Source organism: Monodelphis domestica, chromosome 4 (assembly GCF_027887165.1).
Source record: "Monodelphis domestica isolate mMonDom1 chromosome 4, mMonDom1.pri, whole genome shotgun sequence".
In the NCBI taxonomy this organism is placed as follows: Eukaryota; Metazoa; Chordata; class Mammalia; order Didelphimorphia; family Didelphidae; genus Monodelphis; species Monodelphis domestica.
Genome location: NC_077230.1, coordinates 294,644,895 through 294,667,836, shown reverse-complemented (window position 1 = coordinate 294,667,836; position 22,942 = coordinate 294,644,895). Strand labels below are relative to the sequence as shown.

The window sequence follows — 22,942 nt, the reverse complement described above, 5'->3', positions numbered from 1 at the left end:
GTAATAGACAGTCGGTTGCGTGTATGGCCGAGATCCAAAAGTTCATCATGTAAGGCCACAGTTTCCAAATACGCTCCAAGTGCTGACTTTGAAGCATTTAGTTTCCAAGTTAGTGCCCTATAGTGTTTTAGGAGGATTTTTTTTTTAGAACTTTTTTAAAGTTCAGTTCTGCAAGTATTTTTTCATTTGTTTAAAAATCTTGCAACACTTGTTTATAAATACAGGACTTCAGAGCTTGATTTCTTCTTTTCATGTATACTACTTTGACATAGTTATAATTACTGGCACTTTGATGGTTTAAATTTAAGTGAATCAACTCAGAGCCCTGGGGTATTGTTCAATTTTCAGTATTTTAACACTAATAGTGAAGATCCAGACAGTTACTTTCATTACAAGCAGAAACTCCCCAGGGAATATACTTCGATGTCTTTGATTTACACTTGAATTTGAAATTGCTCATCATTCATTCCCTCTCTTAAAGTCTTTCCCCCATGCTCCATGAGGGCATGGAGATGACCTGGGACTTTTTGAAGACTGTGCCAGGGAAGTGTGCAAGCTCTGACAAGTTTAACCAAAGGGCAAAGGCTTCAAGTCTGGGCCTGGTGACAATATATAGGTCTGTTGTCTGAGGTCCTGCCTGGCTCAGAAGAGAGACTCAGCACCAAGCTGGCCACAAAGCAATGACTTTTTTCAGCCAAAGAGACTTTCAGGGAGCATCTAAGTTATAAAGGGTTTGTAATCATAGTCACTGGTGAAACCATAGTTGTTTTTTTTTTAAATAACACAATTATCTTCTGTATCACTTCTAAGACAGAAGAGCAGTAAGGGCTAGGCAATTAGGGTTAAATGACTTGCCCAAGGTTACACAGCTAGGAAGGGTCTGAGGTCACATTTGAACCCAGGACCTCCTATCTCTAAATCTGGCTCTCTGTCCACTGAGTCACTTAGTTGTCCCAGAAACCCCAACTTTTTGAAGTATTAAATTTACTTGGGTTTAATTATGTCTTACTTAAGAGTTAAGACACTGACTGACTGGATAAACTGAAGCTGTATCCTTTTGAAGAAGATATCCCCTAAAGATATGATTCAGAAAGATTTAAGCAAAGACATCTATATTATGTGGACAACTTTAGGTTACCTGTCAATGTTAAAAAGTGAAAAAATAACAGGGTCGTCAACATGTTCCCCCAAGTCTGTATCATTAGCCTTTATCCTTCCATTTATCAACTCTGCATTTTTCTGAAGGCTGGCCTTATATTGCAGAGTGTGCCTGCTTCATAAGGTGTAAGCTAGTTGCCAAATAGGAAGGAAGTAGACTCCTAAGAGTGGATTTGGTCCCAAAGTTCAGTACTTTTTTTCTTAGATGGTGATGCTATTATCACCCACAAGTATTTCACTTCCATGTTCAAAAACTTGAAAATTCTTCCAATTACAATGCCATTCTATCTCTCTCTTACCTTTCCTATTATCAAATCTATTTTTTGTCCTTTCTTTCACCTCTAATCCCTCCACCCCTCAGTACTTTCTCAGTTGCTGATATAGCTCTGGCCAGACTGTCTTTCCTTCCCAGTCCTGAACCCTTTGTGAACCAGTTCAACCCTGCATTCTCCTTGATAGCAAGTGTCAAAAGCATGGCCCCATGAAACCTGTCACAATACCTCGTATGGCCCAAAGAATATTAATGTATGATTGGGACATTTATTTATTTAAATTTTATTCTTACTGTCATGCAAAACACACTTCCATATTGGCCACCGTTATAAAAGCAAATCCATACATAACCAAAACTCCCAAATAAAACCAAAGACACATGGATGTGAAAGACAACTCCAACAGTTCTTTCTCTGGAGGTGAATAACATTCCCCATCATAAGACTTTCAGGATTGGATTGGAACATATTTAACAAAATAAATAACAATATAATAAAACATGGATAACATTATATTTATTTCTGAAAATCCACAATTCAAAATGCTTTCTAATAAAAAAAAACTTTAGTTTTTAAATTTTCTAGTGAATTAGGAATCTGTGACAAAATACATTATTATAAAAACATAGTTTCTCTCATGAAGCTATGTCTCATGACAAGCTATTAATTTCCAATTTCTATCTAACATATTATCCATGCTGTTAGAAAACTGTAACTAAAGTCAATAGTTTTAACTGGTGACTTTTTTCAATGAATAGCACATAGTAAAGTAATGGAGATAAGGAATAATTCAAGTATGGTAATTGACTAATAATAGGATAGGTACAGACTGAACACTCCTGAAAATCAATAGTTTAAAGATAAGAATGTATGATACTGTTTACATAATAAAAGGGATAATGACTATTCTACTTTAATTACTCAATGCCTCTTGAAAAGAGAGAAGAAACTGCTGTTTGTCCAAAACTAGTATTATACCATCAGCATATAATGGACAAATCTACATGGTATATAACATATTGAATATATAACTTCATGAAAAATTCTTTATCATCAAAAACAATTTAAGGCTGAGATTACATGAAGTTAACAGAACTAGGAGAGTTCTTGCTAAATAAGATACCGAGTCATAAAGATTTTTATTTATATGTACTGAATTTTTAAAATCAATTTTTAAAAATGGATTGACTCATTCTGCTTTGGGGATGGTTTACCACAGCCTAAGCTGGAACATTTTAATGCATGTTAATCATTTTAAAAATTCTTCTTTTTCTAGTTAAAATTTTTTCTTTTCTTTTTAAATTGTTATTTTCCATCTTAGAATCAATACTATGTACTGGTTCCAAGACAGAGGAGCCATAAAAGGCTAGGCAATTGGGGTTCAAGTGGCTTGCCCAGGATCGCATAACTAGAAAGTGTCTGAAGCCAGATTTGAGCATCAGACCTCTCACTTCTAGGTCTAGTTCTCAATCCACTTAGTCACTTAGCTTCCTTCTCTTATTTTTCTTATAAAGGTGTTGAGATTTGACTTTCAAAAGTTTGAGATAGAAGCATGCCTACATTGGCCCAATAAAGCATTCTTTAAAAGTATTTTTATGTTATTACATTCTGTAAGATTAAAATTAATATTCAATAACTCCAAGTATTATATTTTATAAGATTTATTAATAATTACTTAAGGTAGAAGAAATAAAAGGACAAAAGTAAAAGCCTGAGTAAAACCTGCTTTCCCAGCCGCCATCAGGGGAAAACAGAGAGGGGAGCAGGATCACACAAAAACTTTATCTCCAAAACGTAAGGACATATCATGAGAACTAAAGTGGGATGCTGAGAGAGAGTCCTGGGGTTCAGATTCTAATTATACAATTCAAACCATCTGATTGTGTGATAAAATGAGGCTCATCCTACTATTCTAGCAAGTTCATGCAGCTAATTTGGTTGACTTCAAAAAGGTAGTAAAAATATAGACTTGTCTGGGATATTCCTTCAGCCAGCTAAAATTATCTTAGCTGTGGGCATCTAACTATACTGTGATCACAGGGCAGCTTGGGAAATCAAAGGCTTTTCAATGAATGAGCACTGACAATTTGGCATTTAAATCTGGTCATTCATTCTGATGTCCTTCTAATCCATTTCTATGTCATTTGACATCAAAATAAAAATGAACGGGTCAAAACATTAAGTTTCTCTCCAGACAAACTTCTACTTCTTCTAAACACATGTAGTCTATTACTCTAAATTCTACTTCTTCTAGACAGATATAGTCTACTATTATGTTACTAGTTTTTATTGCTAGAGCATCTCATATACAAAGTCTCAAAGGATTTTACCAACATGGCCCCTGTCTTCCTAAAGTACAATGGCACATGGGCTTGGAGTTTGGGATCCTGTTCTTGAGTACAGGGTTGGATGCTTGCTAGTAAGCATGAGTCTCAGCTTATTTATCTGTAGAATGGAGGTAGTCTACCTTATGGTGTTGTGGGAAGGGGAGTCCTTTGTAATACTTTGTAATTTGTGAATTATTACTATTTCTTTAATAATTACTTTGTTAACATTTCTTTTTAAACCCTTACCTTCCATCTTAGTATCAATACAGTGTGTTGGTTCCAAGATAGAAGAGAGGTAAGGGCTAGTCATGCTTGTCACTTTAAAAGACCTATGACTTCAATAAGGCAGGTACTTCTTCCAGCAATGCAGATCCTAATTCATTCATGCCTGAATAGTAGCCTTCATGAGTTGTTCGGACCAAAATAACTGACTGAATTGCTAGTATTTTAGTGGTGAGCCTATCCTTTGGATTATATAAGCAGTAGGTAGTAAAGTCCAGGTTCAAACCCAGGTCTTCTAACTCCATCTCCAAGATTCTTTCCATTGCATCATCAGATTGTAGATAACAAATCATTAGTAGCACTGAGGCCGAGGAATTTTGCTTTATGGACTATAAGCCGCTGCTAAAAGAATAAAAAATTTCTGGAGAAAACTCAAAATTACTTTGACAGATTATCTTACTCCTATTAGGCAGGAAGCTCTCTGTTGGCATTTAATTTGGACTTTGTTATGTCCTGCAGTGGCTACAGAGGGCTGTAGAGAACAGGCTTTTAAGAAATGCTTGAACTGAATCAGTTTTATGGAATCATATCCATTTCAGTTATTAGGTATTTTTTGCCATCATCCATGGTTTGAGCTATGTAACAGAAACATAATTAGCTATTTCTTTAGAGAGAAAATGTAGAGTGGATATATTCAATGAGAAAGAAGAGAAATTGTCATATCTTCACTTTGACAATCTTTAGTCCACTTTCTGGACTACAGAACAAGTTTGTATGAAGATAAGCAAGCAAGCTCCATGCTCAGCAGTCAAGGAACCTAGATAAAGACCTTCAATTAAGTACTCAATAGTGTTAGGTGATGAACAAAGTAAAACAACATGGAATTTGCACATACTAGTTCTCCTGCTTGCTACTGGGTGACCTTGGCCAAGTACACCTCTATGAATTTTAGCTTCCTTCTAGGTAAATTGAAAGTGGGATAAGATTTTTTTTTTTTTAGGTTTTGGAAAATTTCATTTAACTAATTAATTTAGAATATTTTTCCATGGTTACAAGATTCATGTTCTTTCATTCCCCTCCCCCCCCATTCTCCTCCTATAGCTAATGCACAATTCCACTGGGTTTTACATGTATCATTGGTCAAGACCTATTTCCATATTATTAATATTTGCATTAGGGTGATATCTTAGAGTCTACATCCCCAGTCATATCCCCATCGACCTATGTGATCAAGCAGTTGTTTTTCTTCTGTTTTTAGATTTGATGTTTAAGGTTCCCTTCCACCATGGAAGGAACTTAGGACCATGGTCCCTAGGTTGGTTATAGTCTAGGAAATGATATGTAGTTATTAAGGACAGTGAAATATAAAGAACAAAGAATGTATATTTGTGCCTAGAACAATGTCTTCCTTCCTTATAGAAGTTAACTAATAGGAGTTCAGTTAATTAATTTGAATAAATTCAGTATTTTAAAAACATGTGAAAGGTAATGGAAAGTAACTGGGGGGTTATGGGAGTTGTATCTTAGAGGAATTAAAGATGTATTTATTTTTCCCTAACCACCCTTTTCTGTCTTCAGTTTCATTGTTGACATATGCCAAAGAAAACAATAGCAATAAAAGAGGATCATAATCATAGGATCAAAAGACTAGAGCGGGAAGGGGCCTAAGAAATCATCTAGTACAATCCCTTTTATTTTTCAATGAGTAATGTGAGGTCCAGAAACGTTAAGCAACTGGCCTAATGTCACACAGATGGTAGAATGGTAGAGACAAAATTCTAACTCAAGTCCCAGAACTCCTAACTTCTCCTCTTCCTCACTACCTCCACATGCATATTCTATCTCATGAACAAGCCAATTTGACTTAAATCTACTGGTGAGATCGAGAGGCAGCATCGTGGCAACAAAGGGGCTAATCCCAAGGACACTGGACGACCTTGGTTCAAATCCTGCCTCTGATACATATTACACGTATGGCCCTGGCACATTACTTAACCTCTTATTACTTCAGATTATCCTCTAAGACAGGGGGAGCTAGATGGATAGAAGAGAAAAGAGTAGCTGGCTTGGACACAGGAAGACTTCAGTTTAAATTCAAGTTCATATCCAGCTATGACCTTGAGCAAGTGACTTAACCTTGTTTAGTCTCAGTTTCCTCATCTGGAAAGTGAGATGGAGAAGGAAATGGAAAACTACACCAATATCTTTGCCCAGGAAATCCAAATGGGATCACAAAGAGTCAGACATGACTAAAGCAAGTGGAAAACAACATGCTCTAAGACTGTGAATGGAAGAGCTAATGAACATCTCTATTGTTAGAAAGACTTTCCTTACCAGGAATTCCCTACATAGGTTTAGAACAAAAAAACCCACATTTGAAAAAAAATGTACAGTCATTGAACTTTGGGTTAACACCTTTAAAATTCTCATGCACAAAGAAGAAAAAAGAAAGAAAAATTTGGGAGACAGAGAAAGAAGGCAGTTCACCAAATGACTTATGAATGAAAATTTTCTAGAACCTCAGGAAAATATAATCTATGGAGGTATCATTTTTTACTGTCTCTATTTTCTCTCTTTCCTTTATTCCTTATGTCATGAACTTGCAGACTTTTAGATCCAATCCTTTTCTGATGAAAAAAAAAAAAGGAAACAAGGACCAGAGAAGGTTTATCTGAGGTCATTTTCTGCTTATTGGTTACAAAGCTGGGATAAGAATCCAGGTCTTTTGGCAAGGTCTTGTAATGGAAAGAGAAACCATCTTTTTTCCACTGCAAGCCTTCTCAGGGACCATTACATTAACTATTTTCCATATCATGCTTAACCAAAAAAATCTTAGCTGACCAAAATTGTTTCACATCTGAGACAGTGCCACCCAGGACTGTTTGGCTCCTCATAAAAAGAGAACAGTAGTATAACATAAATAAAAATTCAAAACCATAAAGAAACTGGAAGATTTGACTTCAATACATTATAACTGTAAGCATTATATCTGTAATTGTGGATTTGTTCCTTTAAAAAAACCCAAATGCTCAAAGTACATCATTCCTATCTGTAGATAGGAGTGCTTTGTACTTTAGTGGACAATCAAATATGATTTTTAAATAAACCTCCTAAAGCAAATTGTAGACAATGCTTTGAAAATACAAGAGAATCTAAACTCCTTGAGGGTAGGAACTGACTCATTCTTACATTTGTATCTTCTGGTACTTAACACAATACCTAGCACATCACAGGCACTTAATAAATGTTTGTTGATTGTTTAACCTGAATGAATATATGGACAGGAAATAGTCTCATTTCTTTGACAGTCTCCTCTTATCCCCAGCAATGGCCTGCAAGCAAAGAGGATGCTTAATAGATGCTAATTGAGGGTCTGAGGTCAATACTTGCCTCATATATTATCTTAAGAAATTAACTAGGGAAAAAATACAAAAACAGGGAAGAACTTAAAGAAATGAGAAGACCTATGAAAGGTGAAGAATGTCAAACTAAAAGACAATATTCACATTATTCATCATGAATAAAAAGATGTGGATAAAGTCAAAATTGAAAGGCAAGTAAACACTAGTTAAATATAATAGACAACATTGTTACTCCCTTATTAAAGCTGAACCACATGCCAGTTCTTTCTCTTACCAAACCATAAACTACAGAGTAAAATATGAGCATTTATATTCTGTTACTCAAATAATTCTTATATGCTGATTTGTTTAATCATTTTAGATAATTATACTTTGGTAGGTTTAATGATGAGGATTTTTTTTTAGTTTGTGTATTGTGTCACAACAAAATTTCTCAACTGAAAAAATTAATGGTGTCCCTTTCAAAACTGTGCCTGAAGCCCTGTGACTACAAATGTCTTCCTCTTTCTCAGATTCTTCATAAAATTTTGTACTTCTCTCATATGCTCCTCATATTCCATTATGTATCATAGGCATTTGCATGTCTATATCTAATCTCCCTTACTATATGGTAAATTCCTTGAGGTTCTGAATTTCATCCTATTCAAATCTGCATTGTTTTCTGGATTCCTGAATTCACAAAAGAAAACCTGAAAAAGGTTTAACATATCTCAGGTTCATCAATAATTTAACAACACTTTTTCTTTTTCTCATAACTTAATATTAAATTGACATTTGTTGTTTATTAAGAAAAGGACGTAAAACATTTCTAATCGAGCCCTAAACAATTACCAAAATGACTATTTAACTGTTTTCTTTCCTGGAGCATAGTGGAAAGGCATGCCAGCATTTGCGGGGGGGTAGAATTAGGTACATACCTGACCTTCATTTACACTGTTTGGCCTAGGGTGGAACTGAATGTCTGGCTAAATAATGAATCACTATATTTCATTCCCTGTCATGAAAGCCACATAGGGTTCTCTTTCATGAATGAATGGAAAAGGGAAGACAGTAAAAGCAATTGTCACGGTGGGTGGTGGCTATCCCATACAGGAAAGTTGAAGGATAAGCCCTTGCTGAGAGTAGACTATATAACTAATGAAAGATCAAACTTTGCATAAGATGCAACCCCCAAAAAAGGGAGGGAGGAAAAAAAGAAAAGTAAAAGAAAGGGAAGGGATGGAATTATTCTTTTATTAATATTCAGAATGGTCAAAATTGGAAGCTTTCTATGTGAAAAACATCAATATGTCTATTGTAAATGAAATGGACATTGTTTTTAGTACTTAAAACATATACTGGCTATTGTGGGTTTTTTTTTAGATATTGGAGAACAATAGATGCATGATTTCTAGTTCCAGGGTTATTTCATCTTTTGGTTATGAAAGTCTTCACAGGATACATGACCGATGTTTACTGACTCATGATGCAATGAAACTTCTAAAATTTGACACCAGTAAACTAAAAAGTCCATTTAAAAGAACCCCAGCATTATGGCCTATTTAACATCTGTGCTGAGGGATGTGTTAGCTCAAAAAATAGTTTTTGTGTTTCCACTGGGACCAACAGACAAGACTGCCAGCTGGGAGTTAGAACAAAGATACAGAACTTGGGCTCATGCCCTTCACATTACTGTGTGCAGCTCTTCTTAACCTTTTGAATGCCAGAGCCAACCCATACAGCTGCCATTTTTTAAATCCTGAAGGACAAATGGCTTTGCTGATAGTAATCCATAGAAGGAATGAGGGTGCTACTCTTTTAAAGAACAAACTTTGAAACAGAAAGGCTTAAAACTCTTTAGGCTCCCTATTAAGAAGATTTTTACCATCCTCAGAGAGCAATCAATTAATCTTTCATGATTCTTAGAAGATGGTGAATCTGTAATTATCATTATCTAATAACTCTAAGAAAACAAGGACTGGCATTTCAAGTCATGTGGACTTGCTCCTTAATACCATATTTGTAAAGGGTATATGAGGGAAAAGTTTAAATTTAATTTTCATTCAATTCTCTTTTATTCAAATTAATGCTGCTGATAAAGTGTTATTTCACTACTGAAGAACCTTTGGTGACAGAAGAGGCTTTGGGAACCACTGGAGAGAACAAAAATCTGTTGAAGCGTAGAATCTTACAGAAATTCTTGATCTGCCCAGTCTATGTTTAGCTTTGTGTAAAGTCACCTGGCTCTGATTCAGCTACTTTTAGTAAAATGACCAATCAGCTCAGTTGGGGGAAGGGGGAGAGAGACACTGTTAGATTAAAAAAAAAAACAAACAAAAATGAACCAGACAGGTATTTTGATTTCACTGAAGAGTCAGTCATGTCATTAGGAGAGATGAATCAAGAGCGTATTTTCATACATTGAACTCCACCACTGGTTGCAAGTTATTTTCAGTTCTTTTACTCAGGCTCAGATCATGTATGTCTTTTTTTATTGGACCTCTTTAGACTGGTGTCTGAATGTGTTCAAACTAGCCCAGTTAGCCCACTAGATCTACCAACTGGCTAAAGACACCAGACTATGCCTCAGTTTCCTATTCCTTCCATCTTCCCATCTGCCATCATCTATGAGTTTGTAAATTCCCTGCTTTCTACCTTTCCAGAACAAAATGCCTTTCCCTGGTCCTCTCTCCCCACATGTGTTGCCTTCACCTATCTAGGCTTCTAAGATAGTGGTTGTTTTTTTTTTTTAATTGCATTTTTAGCTCTTAACTTAGTACCTGGCACATAGTATGCCCATACTAAATGCTATTTCAATCACTTTTTCTAACAGGAAGGTTTGTTTTGTTTTGTTTTTAACCAAGAAAAGATGACTAGAACAACAGAGAATGACTCAATATAGAAACATCTTATGCTTTCTTAGTACATGCGAATTTGTAAAAATGGTACCTCTTTCTTACTACTTATAATCGTTTCACTTGATTCCCTTGGCACAGCAGCTAGAATTTTCTCTGGCCAGCTCAGTTAGTTTTCAAATTTTCAAGGGCCTATCACAATAGAGCAAATTGACAATACCCTAAAATCTGAGGTAAATGTCTATATGTTCAGTATTTCCATAAACTAGCTACACCTGAATGGAATTAATAAGAATTTTTTTTTTTTTACTTCTGAAAGCTGCATGTTAGTGACTCTACAGGCAGTGGAGATATTGTACAGTCATATCTAGGTTTGGAGTCCCAAAGTTGCTTCTGAGTCCTGGCTATGAGGTTTGTTCCTCGTGTGAGCATGAATAAGTCATTTTGAGTCTCTAAATCTCAGCTCCTTTATCTGTGCTGTGGGGATTGGAATACCTACATTTCAGAATTATTGCCAGGCAAAGGCTTTGATTAAAGTATCATATGAATACTTTAACATAAAGCTTTTGGTAATAGATATAAAAACTTGGGAAAGTAGTGGGAATTCTGCTTTTCAAAGCATCTGAATATTTTTAACTATCACCTGAAAATTTTGTGGAAAAATTAAATGTAGATAATTAAGTATATGTAAGAATTATCTTCCAATTCTTCATTTCCATAAGATGCATCCAAATGGCATTTAGTCCAGATCTGTATAATGTATACAGTAGGCATTCAAGAGAATGCTTTGGGGATGAACTGAATGAATGTCTATGACACATCTCAGACTCAACCATGAAAAAATAAATGTGATTAGTCTCATTTGGTCGTAATAGGGATACTAGTATGGAGTTTGATGAATCTATGACTTTCAGTGATTACCTGATATTTATTTTAAGGCTCAAAACCACTTGTATTTAGAAAGAAAGTTTTTTGGTTATTGTTCAGTCATTTTTCAGTCATATCTGACTCCATACGACTGACCCTATTTGGGGTTTCCTTTCCAAAGTACTGGAATTACTGACAGTGTTACATTATATAGTTCTTGTATTAGAAAGAAGTCCAAGCCTTTCAAATAAACATGGTATATACATTGTTCTTAAGGGAATAAAGCAATGTTGTAAGTAATAAATACCATCTTTTAAAAACAAAAAAAAATCTATTTTCTTCTCCAGTTTATTAGACAGATGAGGAAACTGAGGTGAACAGGGTTAAGTGACTTGCCCATGGTTGCATAATAAGTGTGTCAGGTCAAATTGGAACTCAGGAAGATGAGTCTTCCTAAGTCCAGAAGACTAATAGAATTCATGTCACCATTTTTGATTCTTGAAAAGAAACAAAATATTGATAGAATATACTATTCAAAGCCAGAATATACTATTTGAAGACAAAAAGGAGACTAAAAGAATCTGCAAGGATTCTATATAACATTATAACATTCTGCTCTCTATAACATTAGATTCTAACTATCACTTCATGATCCTGCAGAGTTTTTATAAAACCAACCTCTATAGAATCATTAAACTTTAGTTAGTGCTGAAGAAAATTACTCTCTTCCTCTTATTCCATTTTCATAATTCTAGAAGAAAAATATTTATGTTTAATTAATAAATATGAGAGATTCATAATATATCTTGGACTAACTTAAGTATATAATTGTTTTTTTCCTTCTGTTGGTCAAAACACAAATAAAATGCACAATTTAAAAATGCTTCAGCAACATGAATGAATGGAACAGGACCTTCTTGGCCTCATCTCATTTAATGCCCAGCTTTAAAGTTGTCCATCCTTTCTTTGTGTAATCCCAAGTATACCTTACTAATGCCTTTTCCACCTTAAAATATTATGTCATTCTCTAGACCGGGTAAGTCAACAACATTCCAATTCAGATTTGGAGCTTTTAAGCATGTTGCTCCTATATGTCTTTTCTTGGTTCTTCTGCCATTTCTTTTCCTCCTTTAAAGTCTATCTCAAGTCCTACTTCTTTTCGCAAGAAAAAGTCGAAGTAAGGCACAGATCCCTTTATTAGCACACACTTTGCATTAGCAAAGACAATCCAAACCAATCCTTCTTAACTCCAGCATTTGCCCTAGAATGTGCATCCCTAGAAGGCAGGGGCCTTCTCTACTTTTATTCTGGAGAGTTCCCAGCACAGGGTGGGAGTTCATATTTTGGCTATAAGAGAAAGAATACTCCTTAGAAGGCTCTCTTTCAACTCAGAATAGGAACGTTTTTGCCATTACAGGATCTCCACTTGTAATGTTTGCCTACTTCATCACTGTTGGTGTTTATTTATCATTAACTGTTTAAAACAGGTGAATGAAATTTATCCTTCCTTTTGTAAAATTCTAGAAAAATGAGCTGTCCAGGCTTCCTTTTCCTTTTCTTTTTTCCCCCCAAACTTACCCTACTCATCAATATAAAATATTTCAAATTCTGGGATGGCCTTTAATAAACTACAACCTGTTTCTTCATGAGTAAATATTTAAACCCAGTCACTGCTTTAAATGTCTACAACAGACAGGATAAAAGCCAGAGGAGTTAGATTTATAGCTAACTAGGTAATAATCAACTGCTGTTAGTTCTTGGAGGTCCTGATCAAAGTTTCAAAGCCTCACCATGAGCAGAGGAAGTTCATGCCCTCCTGCTAATGCTCACAGGCAAACAAAAACTTTCCAAAGCATCCACCAGATACAAAGGATAATGTCAATTTACTGAGTTGAGACATTTAAACTTTTCCTTTTCACCTGTAACAGTCAAATAGAGTTAATGGTCTGCAAATATTTAAACAATTTCATATAAGAAAAGAAGAGCAGTCCAAAGAATGTGATGCAACTTTTTCATTCTTTGGAATTTTTACAGGTTTCCCCAATAGCTATGGGCAGTAATCTCACTAAGAAGGGGATCAAAAGTTTGGAAACATGAGTGGTGGAAGACACTGGTTATGGTATTTAGGGTGCCCTTTCCTTTGAAGAGGTGGAAGAACTTTAAACATTTAAATTTTAAAGAGAACTTTAAAAATATAACTATACTTCAGATATGAATAACAGCATACATCTCAGAGAGATTGGAGGAATCGTTTGAAATAGTATACATATATAGAGCATTTTGAACTCTTAAAGCATTATAATTATAATGATAATTATTATAGTCGCCTCAGTTGCCTATTAGTAAAGCACAAGATATGGAGTCAAAAGACCTGAATTAAAATCCAGCCTTAGACTTTTACTACCTATGCTTATTAGTTGTATGACACTGAGCAAGTTGTTTAATTGCTGTCTGCCTCAGTTTCCTCATCTGTTAGATGTGAACAAGGATAATACTTACTTCTCTGGTTGTTATATGAGAATAAAAAGAAATACTTTCAAAACATTCCATAAATTTTAAAGCACCATATAAATGCTAGTTATTATTATTATTAATGTAATGTTGTTTTTATATCAAGCAGCATAATCTCCTTTATCTCTATATATATATCAAGATGTAACAGAAACAGAATACTTTTCAAGAAATGCCAGTTCTACACTATTCACATCCAGAGAAAGGACTGTGGGAGTAAAAACACAGAAGAAAAACAACTGCTTGATCACATGGTTCAATGGGGATATGATTGGGGATATAGACTCTAAATGATCACTCTGGTGCAAATAACAATAATATGGAAATAGGTCTGGATCAATGACACATGTAAAACCCAATGGAATTGTGCATTGGATACAGGAGGGGGGGTGGGAGGAGGGAAAGAACATGATCTATGTAACCATGGAAAAATATTCTAAATTAATTAATTAAAAAAACTTAATTTAAAGAAAAAAAGAAATGCCAGTGTTAGATTTTTAGACTCCTTGATTGCATTGTCTCCTCTTTTCTTTATTCCATACTCTCAGTATCTTTAATATCAGCAAGAAGATAGAAGTGCTCACATTAAAGCACTTTTGGTCAAGAGATTTGCCATTTGCACTATACTGATTGGTGGTCCTCAAGACAATATACCCTATTATGGGTGTGTGAGGGAAAGCACTCTGGATAACAGTAATGTATAGGATTGATTCAATGCTAGTGGCTACTAGATATGAGGGTGATTTTTATATGATAGTTTTAGGTAAATTTAACTTAATCAGACAGAATCCTTCACTAGTCTGAAGGTTCAACCTTGACTACAAGCTCACTTAATGACTTTTTCGGTAAAGACTGCTACATGTCTGAGCAAAGAGTGGATGAAAGGAGTTGGCCTTCTCACACACTTTCAGGAATCTCAGTGGTCAGGTTTCCCCAGTTGTGGTGTTTTTTCTTACCCTCTAACTTTCATAGAAGGTAGGAAAAAGTACAGAAACACAGGAGACACAAAATATTAAAAACAAAATCTCATACTTCGCATGTCTTACAATTTGACTAAAAATTCCTACAGAATAAAAATAACATTGGTAATGTTGTAATGACTTTAAATAGGATTTCAACATTTCATTTAGAATACATCTGGGACAGTAAGGCAACATCACTGAGAGTATTATTTCCTCTTTGCTCTCTCCTTTGGCCATCACAGAACATATCTGTGATGGTCTTTTGATGGTAATATCTAACACCACAATGACTTCCAGTCCTCTTGTCTTCCCCCTTTACTTGACTGTTCACAGGGTTTGGAGGAGACAGGAATCATCAATTCCATTCCTTTTAATAAAATGAAGACCATCATCTTCTCTGTCACTGCCTCCAAAGATACTTTATATCTCACTCTCTGCCATGCTTCCATACCCTCTAGAACCCTTCCATTGCCATTTTGACTGATTATGCAACCTAAGGTCTTCTGGGCTTTGCCATCCAATGTATCATTGACTCTTCACAACTTCTGAACCTTTCTGACTTCCTTTACAGTTAAACTTACTTTTAGGATAATCCCATTTTTAAATTCACATCCCCAGTGTTCAGCACAACCTCAGGCAATAGGAAGCTCTCTCATTCCTTCAATCATTCATTTATTAATCAATCAATAAACATTTTTATTGTTTGGACATTTCTATCATGTCTGACTATGTGATGCCATTTGGGGTTCTTGGCAAAGATACTGGGTGGCTTGCCATTTCTTTCTCCAGCTTATTTTATAGATGAGGACCTGAGGCAAACAAAGGGTAAATGACTTGTCAGGGTCACATAGCTAAGAAGTGGCTAGGGCTGAATTTGAACTCATGAAGATGACTCTTCCTGATTCAGGCTCAGCATTCCATCGACTGTGATACCTAGCTGCTCCTCAATACACATGTATTAAGCACCCACTCTGCATCAGGCACCATGCTAAGTGCTGGGAATACAAGAGGCAAAACACATTCTTTGCCCATTACCTTATGGTACTTGTTTTGAATAATGATTTATAGAAGTGATCATTCAATGTTTCATTAAAGATTCCATTGTAATGTGAATGATGGGACATTTAAAGATTGTCATTTTATACTTGTGCTGTACTCACAATGTCTAGGCCATGTATAACATCAGGAAATGGGATGACTGCATGAACCAATGAATATAGAGCTGGTTTTAGAATCAGGAAGACCCAGGTTCAAGGCCCACCTTGGACACATACTGGTTTTGTGATCATGGGTAAGGCCCTTAACCTCAGGGTGCCCTGGGCAGCTCTCTAAGATTGTAAGCTGTAACAAATGTGCCAGGTACATTGATGCACCAATGAAATCATAGGGTGAGGGAAGGAGGCAGGAATCAATGGTTCAAAGAAGGAATGGAAGAAGGAAGAAAGGAAGGAAAGGTGTTAAAAAGGAAAGGAATGAAGGAGGGAGGAAATAAGGGAAAAGGAAAGGAGAAAGAAAGGAAGTTAAGAAGGAAGGAAAGAATGAAGTTAGGAAAGAAGGAAAGAAGGGAGGGAGGGAGGAAAGGAAGAAGGCTGAGAGGAAGGGAGGGAAGGAGGAAGGAACTTAGAAAGGAAGGAACTTAGGAAGGAAGGAAGGAAAGAAGGGAGGGAGGAGGGCAGGAGGAAGGAAGGGAAGAAAGTTGTGAATGAGGGAAGGAAGAAAAGAGGGAGAGAGGACAGGAAGAAGGAAGGAATGAAAGGCATTCAAAAAGAAAGGACAAAAGAAGGAGAAAGAACATTATAAAGAGAGGGAGAGATGGAGGAAAGGATAGAAAGAAAAAAGAAAAATGCATATCCAAATTAGTGAATTTGATGATCTTCCATGTTGGTTAGAGTATGATGCTAATGAGATCACCAACATAGATACAATATCTTTATAGTTTATTTTGTTCCAAAGATAGCCTCTTTAACATTAGCCAGCCACATCATATTACACGCCCTTGGGCACAGACAAGTATGTTTACTAGACTGGCACAGCTCCACACCCAAGCTCTGCTGATTGAGGCAATGGTAACATCCTTCTGTGCGAAGTTCTATACATTACTGAACCATAGAACTGTAATTAGAAGAGCTCTTGAAGACAGTAGGAAGTTTGGAGTCTAGAGAACAGATGCAAGGATTATTTTTAGACTGGAAAGAAATCTATTTCTTCATGACTAAAGAAAAGAATAAGAAATTAGATTTGAGGTAGCAACTTTGGGGGAGATGGATGGGGTATCCAGACCTATGATTTCATTGGTATAGAAAACTACTGATTTCAAAACTCCCTCTACTGATGTGGACCAGGAGATCCTCTATAACTTAAGTGTTGGAGAGTAGTCCAAGGGCAGTGGTCTCCAAACTTGTTTTACTGTATACTCAATAGTATAAATCTTTAAGCATACAAGCCCAACATATACATATTTACTTATATTATAAAACTTACTAAAATATTAGTAAAAAAAGATAAGATAAAGCTAAAATATATTTGATCCTCAAGTCAACAGAGAACCACTGGAATTTATTGAGTAGGGTGGTGATTGGCCAGGCCTCTGTTTTAGGAATATCAATTTGGCAGCTTTTTGGAACATGGATTGGAATAAGGAGAGATGAAAAAGGGAGAACCAGTAGGATGATATAGTTTAGGCACCTGTCCTAGCTGTGCGACCCTGGGCAAGTCACTTAAGTTCCATTGCCTAAACCTTACTGCTCTTCTACCTTAGAACTGATGTTAGTTCTGAGACAGAAGGTAAGAATTTTTTTAAAATCTATAAAGAGAATAGATACAGTGCTGGGCTGGTAACCAGGAAAACCTGGGTTCAGGTCTTTCTTTAGACTTTCTAGCTGTGTGATCATTGGTAAGTTACAATAGCTCTCTGGGTCTCAATGGCCTCAATTGTAAGATGAGATGATTGGACCACCATGGTCCGTGGCCCTTTTGAGCTCTGAATCTATGATTCTCCTGATTGAAAAAGTTACAGATAAAAATCTAAAAATAGTGGATTCAGATCTAGGAGAAGAAAATGAATAGCTAACAGTGGCCAGCCCACATTCACAGCACAGAACTATTACAGATAGATGTCTGAATGGCAATAATGGGTAAATGATTGTAAAAATTAAAATAATTTTATCCCTTACATCATTCCATGTTAGACACTGATTTTAAAAGGCTTGAGCAATTAGGTTTCTCTTTTGGTGTCTCCTTAAAAGTACAGTGTAAACACAGAATGGTTAGAAAGAGAATGAAAAGACTTCTCACCAGTACTGGAAAGAGCCCAATCATTACGAGTTCACCTCTGAAACAGGCAAAGCTGAAATACTGAAGTTTATTCCTCAGGACACAACTAAATTGAACTGGTTTACTTGAGTTTTTTGAGAGTTAACTTGACTGGATTTTCTACACCTCCCCACTAGGTTCCTTCTGTTTAATAAACCATTGTAATTTATAGAATGCTGGACTACTTTTACTGGCTCCACTTTGGTGTTTGTGTATGCTTGTCATTTTTATTCATCTAGCCTGATCACTTTTAATAGCCATTGGCTTCCACCAAGTCTCACAGTATATGGACTGAGCAACTAAAGAAAGATGCATATTATTCTTTTGTTGGTCAGATATTTTTCAGTAGTGTTCAACTCTTTGTGACCCGAATTGGGGTTTTCATAACAAAGATTCTGGAGTGGTTTGCCATTTTCTTCTACAGTTCATTTTACAGATGAGGAAACTGGGGTAAATAGGATTAAGTAACTTGTCCAGGATCACACAGATAGTAAATCTTGCAGGTTGGATATGAACTCAGGTATTCTCAACTCCAGGCCCACTGCTCTATCCACTGTGCTACCTAGCTGCCCATTTGACATAAAAGAGAGACATGATAATAGAGTGAAAAGTGAAAAGAAAGAGTGATAATATACTTGGAATCAAGAAGATCTAGGACAATATCTCATCTCTGATACGTACTAGTTTTATGACCTTGCATCTCAGTTTTCTTATCTGTAAAATGGATACCTTAAATGATAATTAAAAGGAAAGAGCTTTACAGTCTTTTAAGGGCTAGATAAATATGAGTTATTATTATAAATTATTATAAAAGTGTACACTAGTGTAAAACTATAAAATAAGTGGTCATACTATCAAATTTGTTCTACTATCTGGAAGTGAACTAGCAACACATGAGTGAAACAAACCTTTTCTTTTGATTCTCTTAAATTTAGAATTCTTCTCTATCAGTAGCCTTCCCAACTGCCAAAAATATAGCAACTTTTCTCCTTTCATGTTATGGCACCATACCAAAGACCTAAAGTCCTCTAGGAGCTTATTTGCGTCCTCTAAGCATATTGGTAGACCTTCTTGGTGACCCTTTCTCTGTCCCATTACCTGTCATGTTTTCTTTAGGGGCTATATGTTCAGCACTAAATTTGTGTTTGGGTACACTAAGGGAAATAAAGCTCTTTCACAAAAATAAAGAGCAGAATTGAAGATGATAGTTCCTGATTTGAAAAAAAAAATCTTTAGATATAACCAGTTTTCCACACACATGTTAACAGAGGTTAGTGCTAGTATAGATATTTTCTAAGAAGCTACATTCAAATTATTCTTAATCTATTATTCAGTGTGATTAATTCACCAAATGAGGTTTGACTGATGATAAGCATAAAACAGAATATGAAATATGAATAACATACGAACATGTGAAAGTAGCTTTGACTATTTCACTGTGAGGAACTCTTGGTGTGAAGGTTCTTTTCTGAGTGTTGGGTCTCTCTTCAATAATACAGTTCACAATCTATCTCTAATATCATAGGGTTATAGGAAGTTGCTTGCAGTGCACAGAGCTTAAGTAACTTGTCCAGGATCACACATAAACTATCTGAGCCAGAATCTAAACACAGATCTTCCTAATTTCAAATCCAAAACACTATCTACTGTACCATACCATCTCCCTTGAATAAAATATAATAGCAAAATGTCAATAATTTTCTTTAAGATTTTTATGAATCAAGAAGTTTTGTTCTCTAAAACCCTAGCAAATGAACATTAACATCCTGGTAGGAAACTTGATAAATTTCATGCCCCTCGAGTAGTTTCACAGTGTGAAGATTGAATTTAGTTCTCCCCTGATTGTAACAATGAAGGTACTTAGCTCTTCCTTGATTGTGAAGATTGAATTGTAATCCTCTATTTGTTGATTTAATCCCCAGAAATGTAAGCACAGTACTTGAAGTTGAGTGGGAAGATCTGATCACCAAGGGTGTAAATCTCCCACTTAATCATGAGGTGGGAAGTCTGTGACCCACATATGCAATAGTGGGTAACGAATTGGAATAGATTAATTGTCTTCTGGGCAATCCTAGAGCAGAACATCTGCTCTGATTGGTAGATGTGAAATTTAGGGGAGGTGACACAATAGAAAAAGATCTTTAAAAAGAGGACCAAAGGCTAGAAGAAGATATTTGAGATAGATGGAAGAACTCTGACTTGGAGTAAAGACTGGAGGACAGACACTTGAGGAGAGACTAGAAGAGGAACTTGACCCTGGGGGAACTCTTGCAGGAGACCTCAGACTGCTTTCCTGTTAGAGGGTCTCCATTGGTGAGTGAAAGGCTGACTTAGTGACCCCGCCTTTCTGGAAGGTGTGAAGCATCCAAGAAAGGCCCTTCATCTTGAGACTCCTCCCCTGGCTGGGGCTTAGAATTTCTAACTGGTATCAGTGGAAGCCAGAGCTTGCTCTTGCTCTCTCTCTCTCTCTCTCTCTCTCTCTCTCTCTCTCTCTCTCTCTCTCTCTCTCTCTCTCTCTCTCTCTCTCTCTTCCTTAATATCTTCCCTCTATTATAAATAAACTACCATAAATTCCATTTACTTTAGTAATTTATTTTGGGATTTGGAAATTAAATCCCTGGTGACCACATATATAGATATTCAGAGTCCAACCACAATTAGATTTAACAACAGTGAGAAAAATTTACTTCATTTCTCAACTAATGAAAGAAGGAAGGTTAAAGATAGCTCTAGTTCTATTTTAAGCAACATTGACTCACAGTGAGGCTCATATGGGGGTGGTGGATCTCCACAAGGTACACACTCCATGTCTTGAAAGCCAACAAGCTTTGTCTTCCTGTAAAATCTAGAAAAGGAAGGAGAATGAATCCTTTAGATATTAAGTCTTTTTCTCCCAAGCTAATAGATGCAACAAAACTTTTTTTTTGCTAAAAGATATCTGATGCTTCTATGACTATTTTTATTCCAAATAAAACTGAACTTAGACAGTTAAACATAATTGTACCTCAGGTAACATACCATCAAGAAGCATAATTGTGATCACACTGTAGTCTTACTGAATATGTCAAATATTGGGAACCAATCCCAAAAAGAAAATTAAAAAAAAGAAAGAAGCCTCTCAATTCTAATTCACACCATCTATTATGAAGGAAACTTTTTCGATATTCAGAATTAAAGTGCTCTTCTTTATAGCATAAATTACAATGAAGTCAGAAGTAACTATATGATGAATCTGGACAATGTATGCAAAAATATCCCTATCTGAATAAATGTTAAAGTTACATTTGGCCCTAAGCTGGGTAAACAGTTTATCTAAATTGTCCAGATGACTGTCAATTTTTATTATGAAAATCTGGCTAAATAATACATAGCTCTGATTTCTATTCTCCTACTGAAAAAAAGTGACTCATTTATTTAGGAATTTTTCATAAAGTTACATAGAAAGCAAAATGGAGAAAATTAAGAATTTCCCCCTTCAAGTTAGCTCTTTTGTTAATTATTATATATAATTATTATAATTTAATAAATAATAATATAATAATTAATAGGAATATCAACTTTTCAGTTTTGTATCTGTAGTGATTAAAAAGTAAACAGATGAGATTCCAGTAAAATAAACTAAATGGCAAAAGATAATCTGTACACAGTAGAACTTATTCCATACAAAAGCAATATAGTATAAAGGAAAGAATACTAGAAGGGGAGTTGAGAAGACCTGGGTTTTAATTCTGGTTCTGGTTTTCCCATTAATGCAAGTAAGTCACTTTTGTTCTCTGGTTCTCTAGTTTCTTCATCTAGAAAATGAAGGGCTGGATTGGATGATCTCTAAAGTTCCTTTTGGCTCTAATGTTCTATAACTCTGACTTTAGGTGAGTAGAAAAATCAATCAATATCAAATAAGAATACAATTTGTGGTAATGATCAGTATTGAAGGGATAGTAATACAGTATCCAAAAAAAAAAGACTTTAAAAAGAGAGAACTACAAGAAGGAAACATAAAAATGTTTTAAATGTCAATATTTTATGTCATTTTGGGAAAGAAAGAAAATGTATATTTTGAATTCAATATTGGGTTATATAGTGATAGCTTAACAAAGCAGTCTTCTCACAATAACTCTGTCAGATAGGCTGTGTAAGTATTATCATTCCTATTTTACAGATATGGAAACCAAGGCTTACAGATATTAAAGTAATTTTAACAAGGTCACAGAGCTATCAAGTGACCTAATTAAAATTCATATTCTAAAAAAATAAGTCTTTTAATTCACTATACCATGCCTTTTTTTAGGATAGGACCTCATTCTGTTTTGAGCTCTTTCTGGTAGTTCTAATAATGATAATTAATATTTTCACTCATAGACATTTATTAAAACATTATTATTAGCTTAAAATTAAAGAGAACTCAGGATCTGATTAAACTTGTTTAATAAGACTTTGATAATGAACTTGAAGACCATGACATAAGGAGGATTTTAGTGTTAGTTTCTCTTCTGAGCCCAAGTAGTCAATTATGTCAACTATCTATCGAACATTTTGAAACTACATGTAAACACTTCATTGAAGCAAAAGCCTTTGGTCTAAGCAAAGAGGAGGATAAACTATGGAATAAAGCTATTCATTTGGGCTCTGTGCCCCATCCTCCACTTTTCCTCAGGATATCTATCACCTATGTTCCATAATTTCCTAAAAGAACTTCCCAGTTATTCAATAACTTCTCCCTCTCAACTGAAAAACCTCTGCTTCCTTTGAGTCTTGGTCACCATATTCCCCATCTTGGGTTTCATCCTACATATCTGCATGAAATTGTACCTCAAATTTAAAAAATTGAAGAGCCTACTTCCACATTTTGGGAAATACCAATGGCTGTGGTCTTGAATTGTCCTAGGTGCTGGGGCCACTAAGCAAAAAATGACACATATCATGCCCTTATGAGGAGCTTGGGGGAAGGGAGGGTAGAAATCAGCATGTACCCAAGAAAGTAAATGCAAAGTAATTTCAAGATGGGGGTAGAACTACCACCTTTGGGGGATGAGAAAGGGCCTTATCTAGGAGGTGGCACCTGAGTAGTGCTTTTAAGGAAGCCAGAGACTCTATAAGGTAAAGGTGAGGAGTAGG

General features: G+C 35.6%; 1 protein-coding gene across 4 annotated transcripts in view; it reads right to left on the bottom strand.

The window, feature by feature from the left end:
• TNFRSF19 (TNF receptor superfamily member 19) overlaps positions 1-22,942 on the bottom strand; it is an 86,019-nt gene that overhangs the window by 24,483 nt on the left and 38,594 nt on the right. For all 4 annotated transcript variants that reach the window (XM_007495220.3, XM_007495218.3, XM_007495219.3 and 1 more), the window contains exon 5: positions 20,587-20,672. In XM_007495220.3, the coding sequence (XP_007495282.1) occupies positions 20,587-20,672 (86 nt within the window). The remainder of the gene's footprint in view (positions 1-20,586; positions 20,673-22,942) is intronic.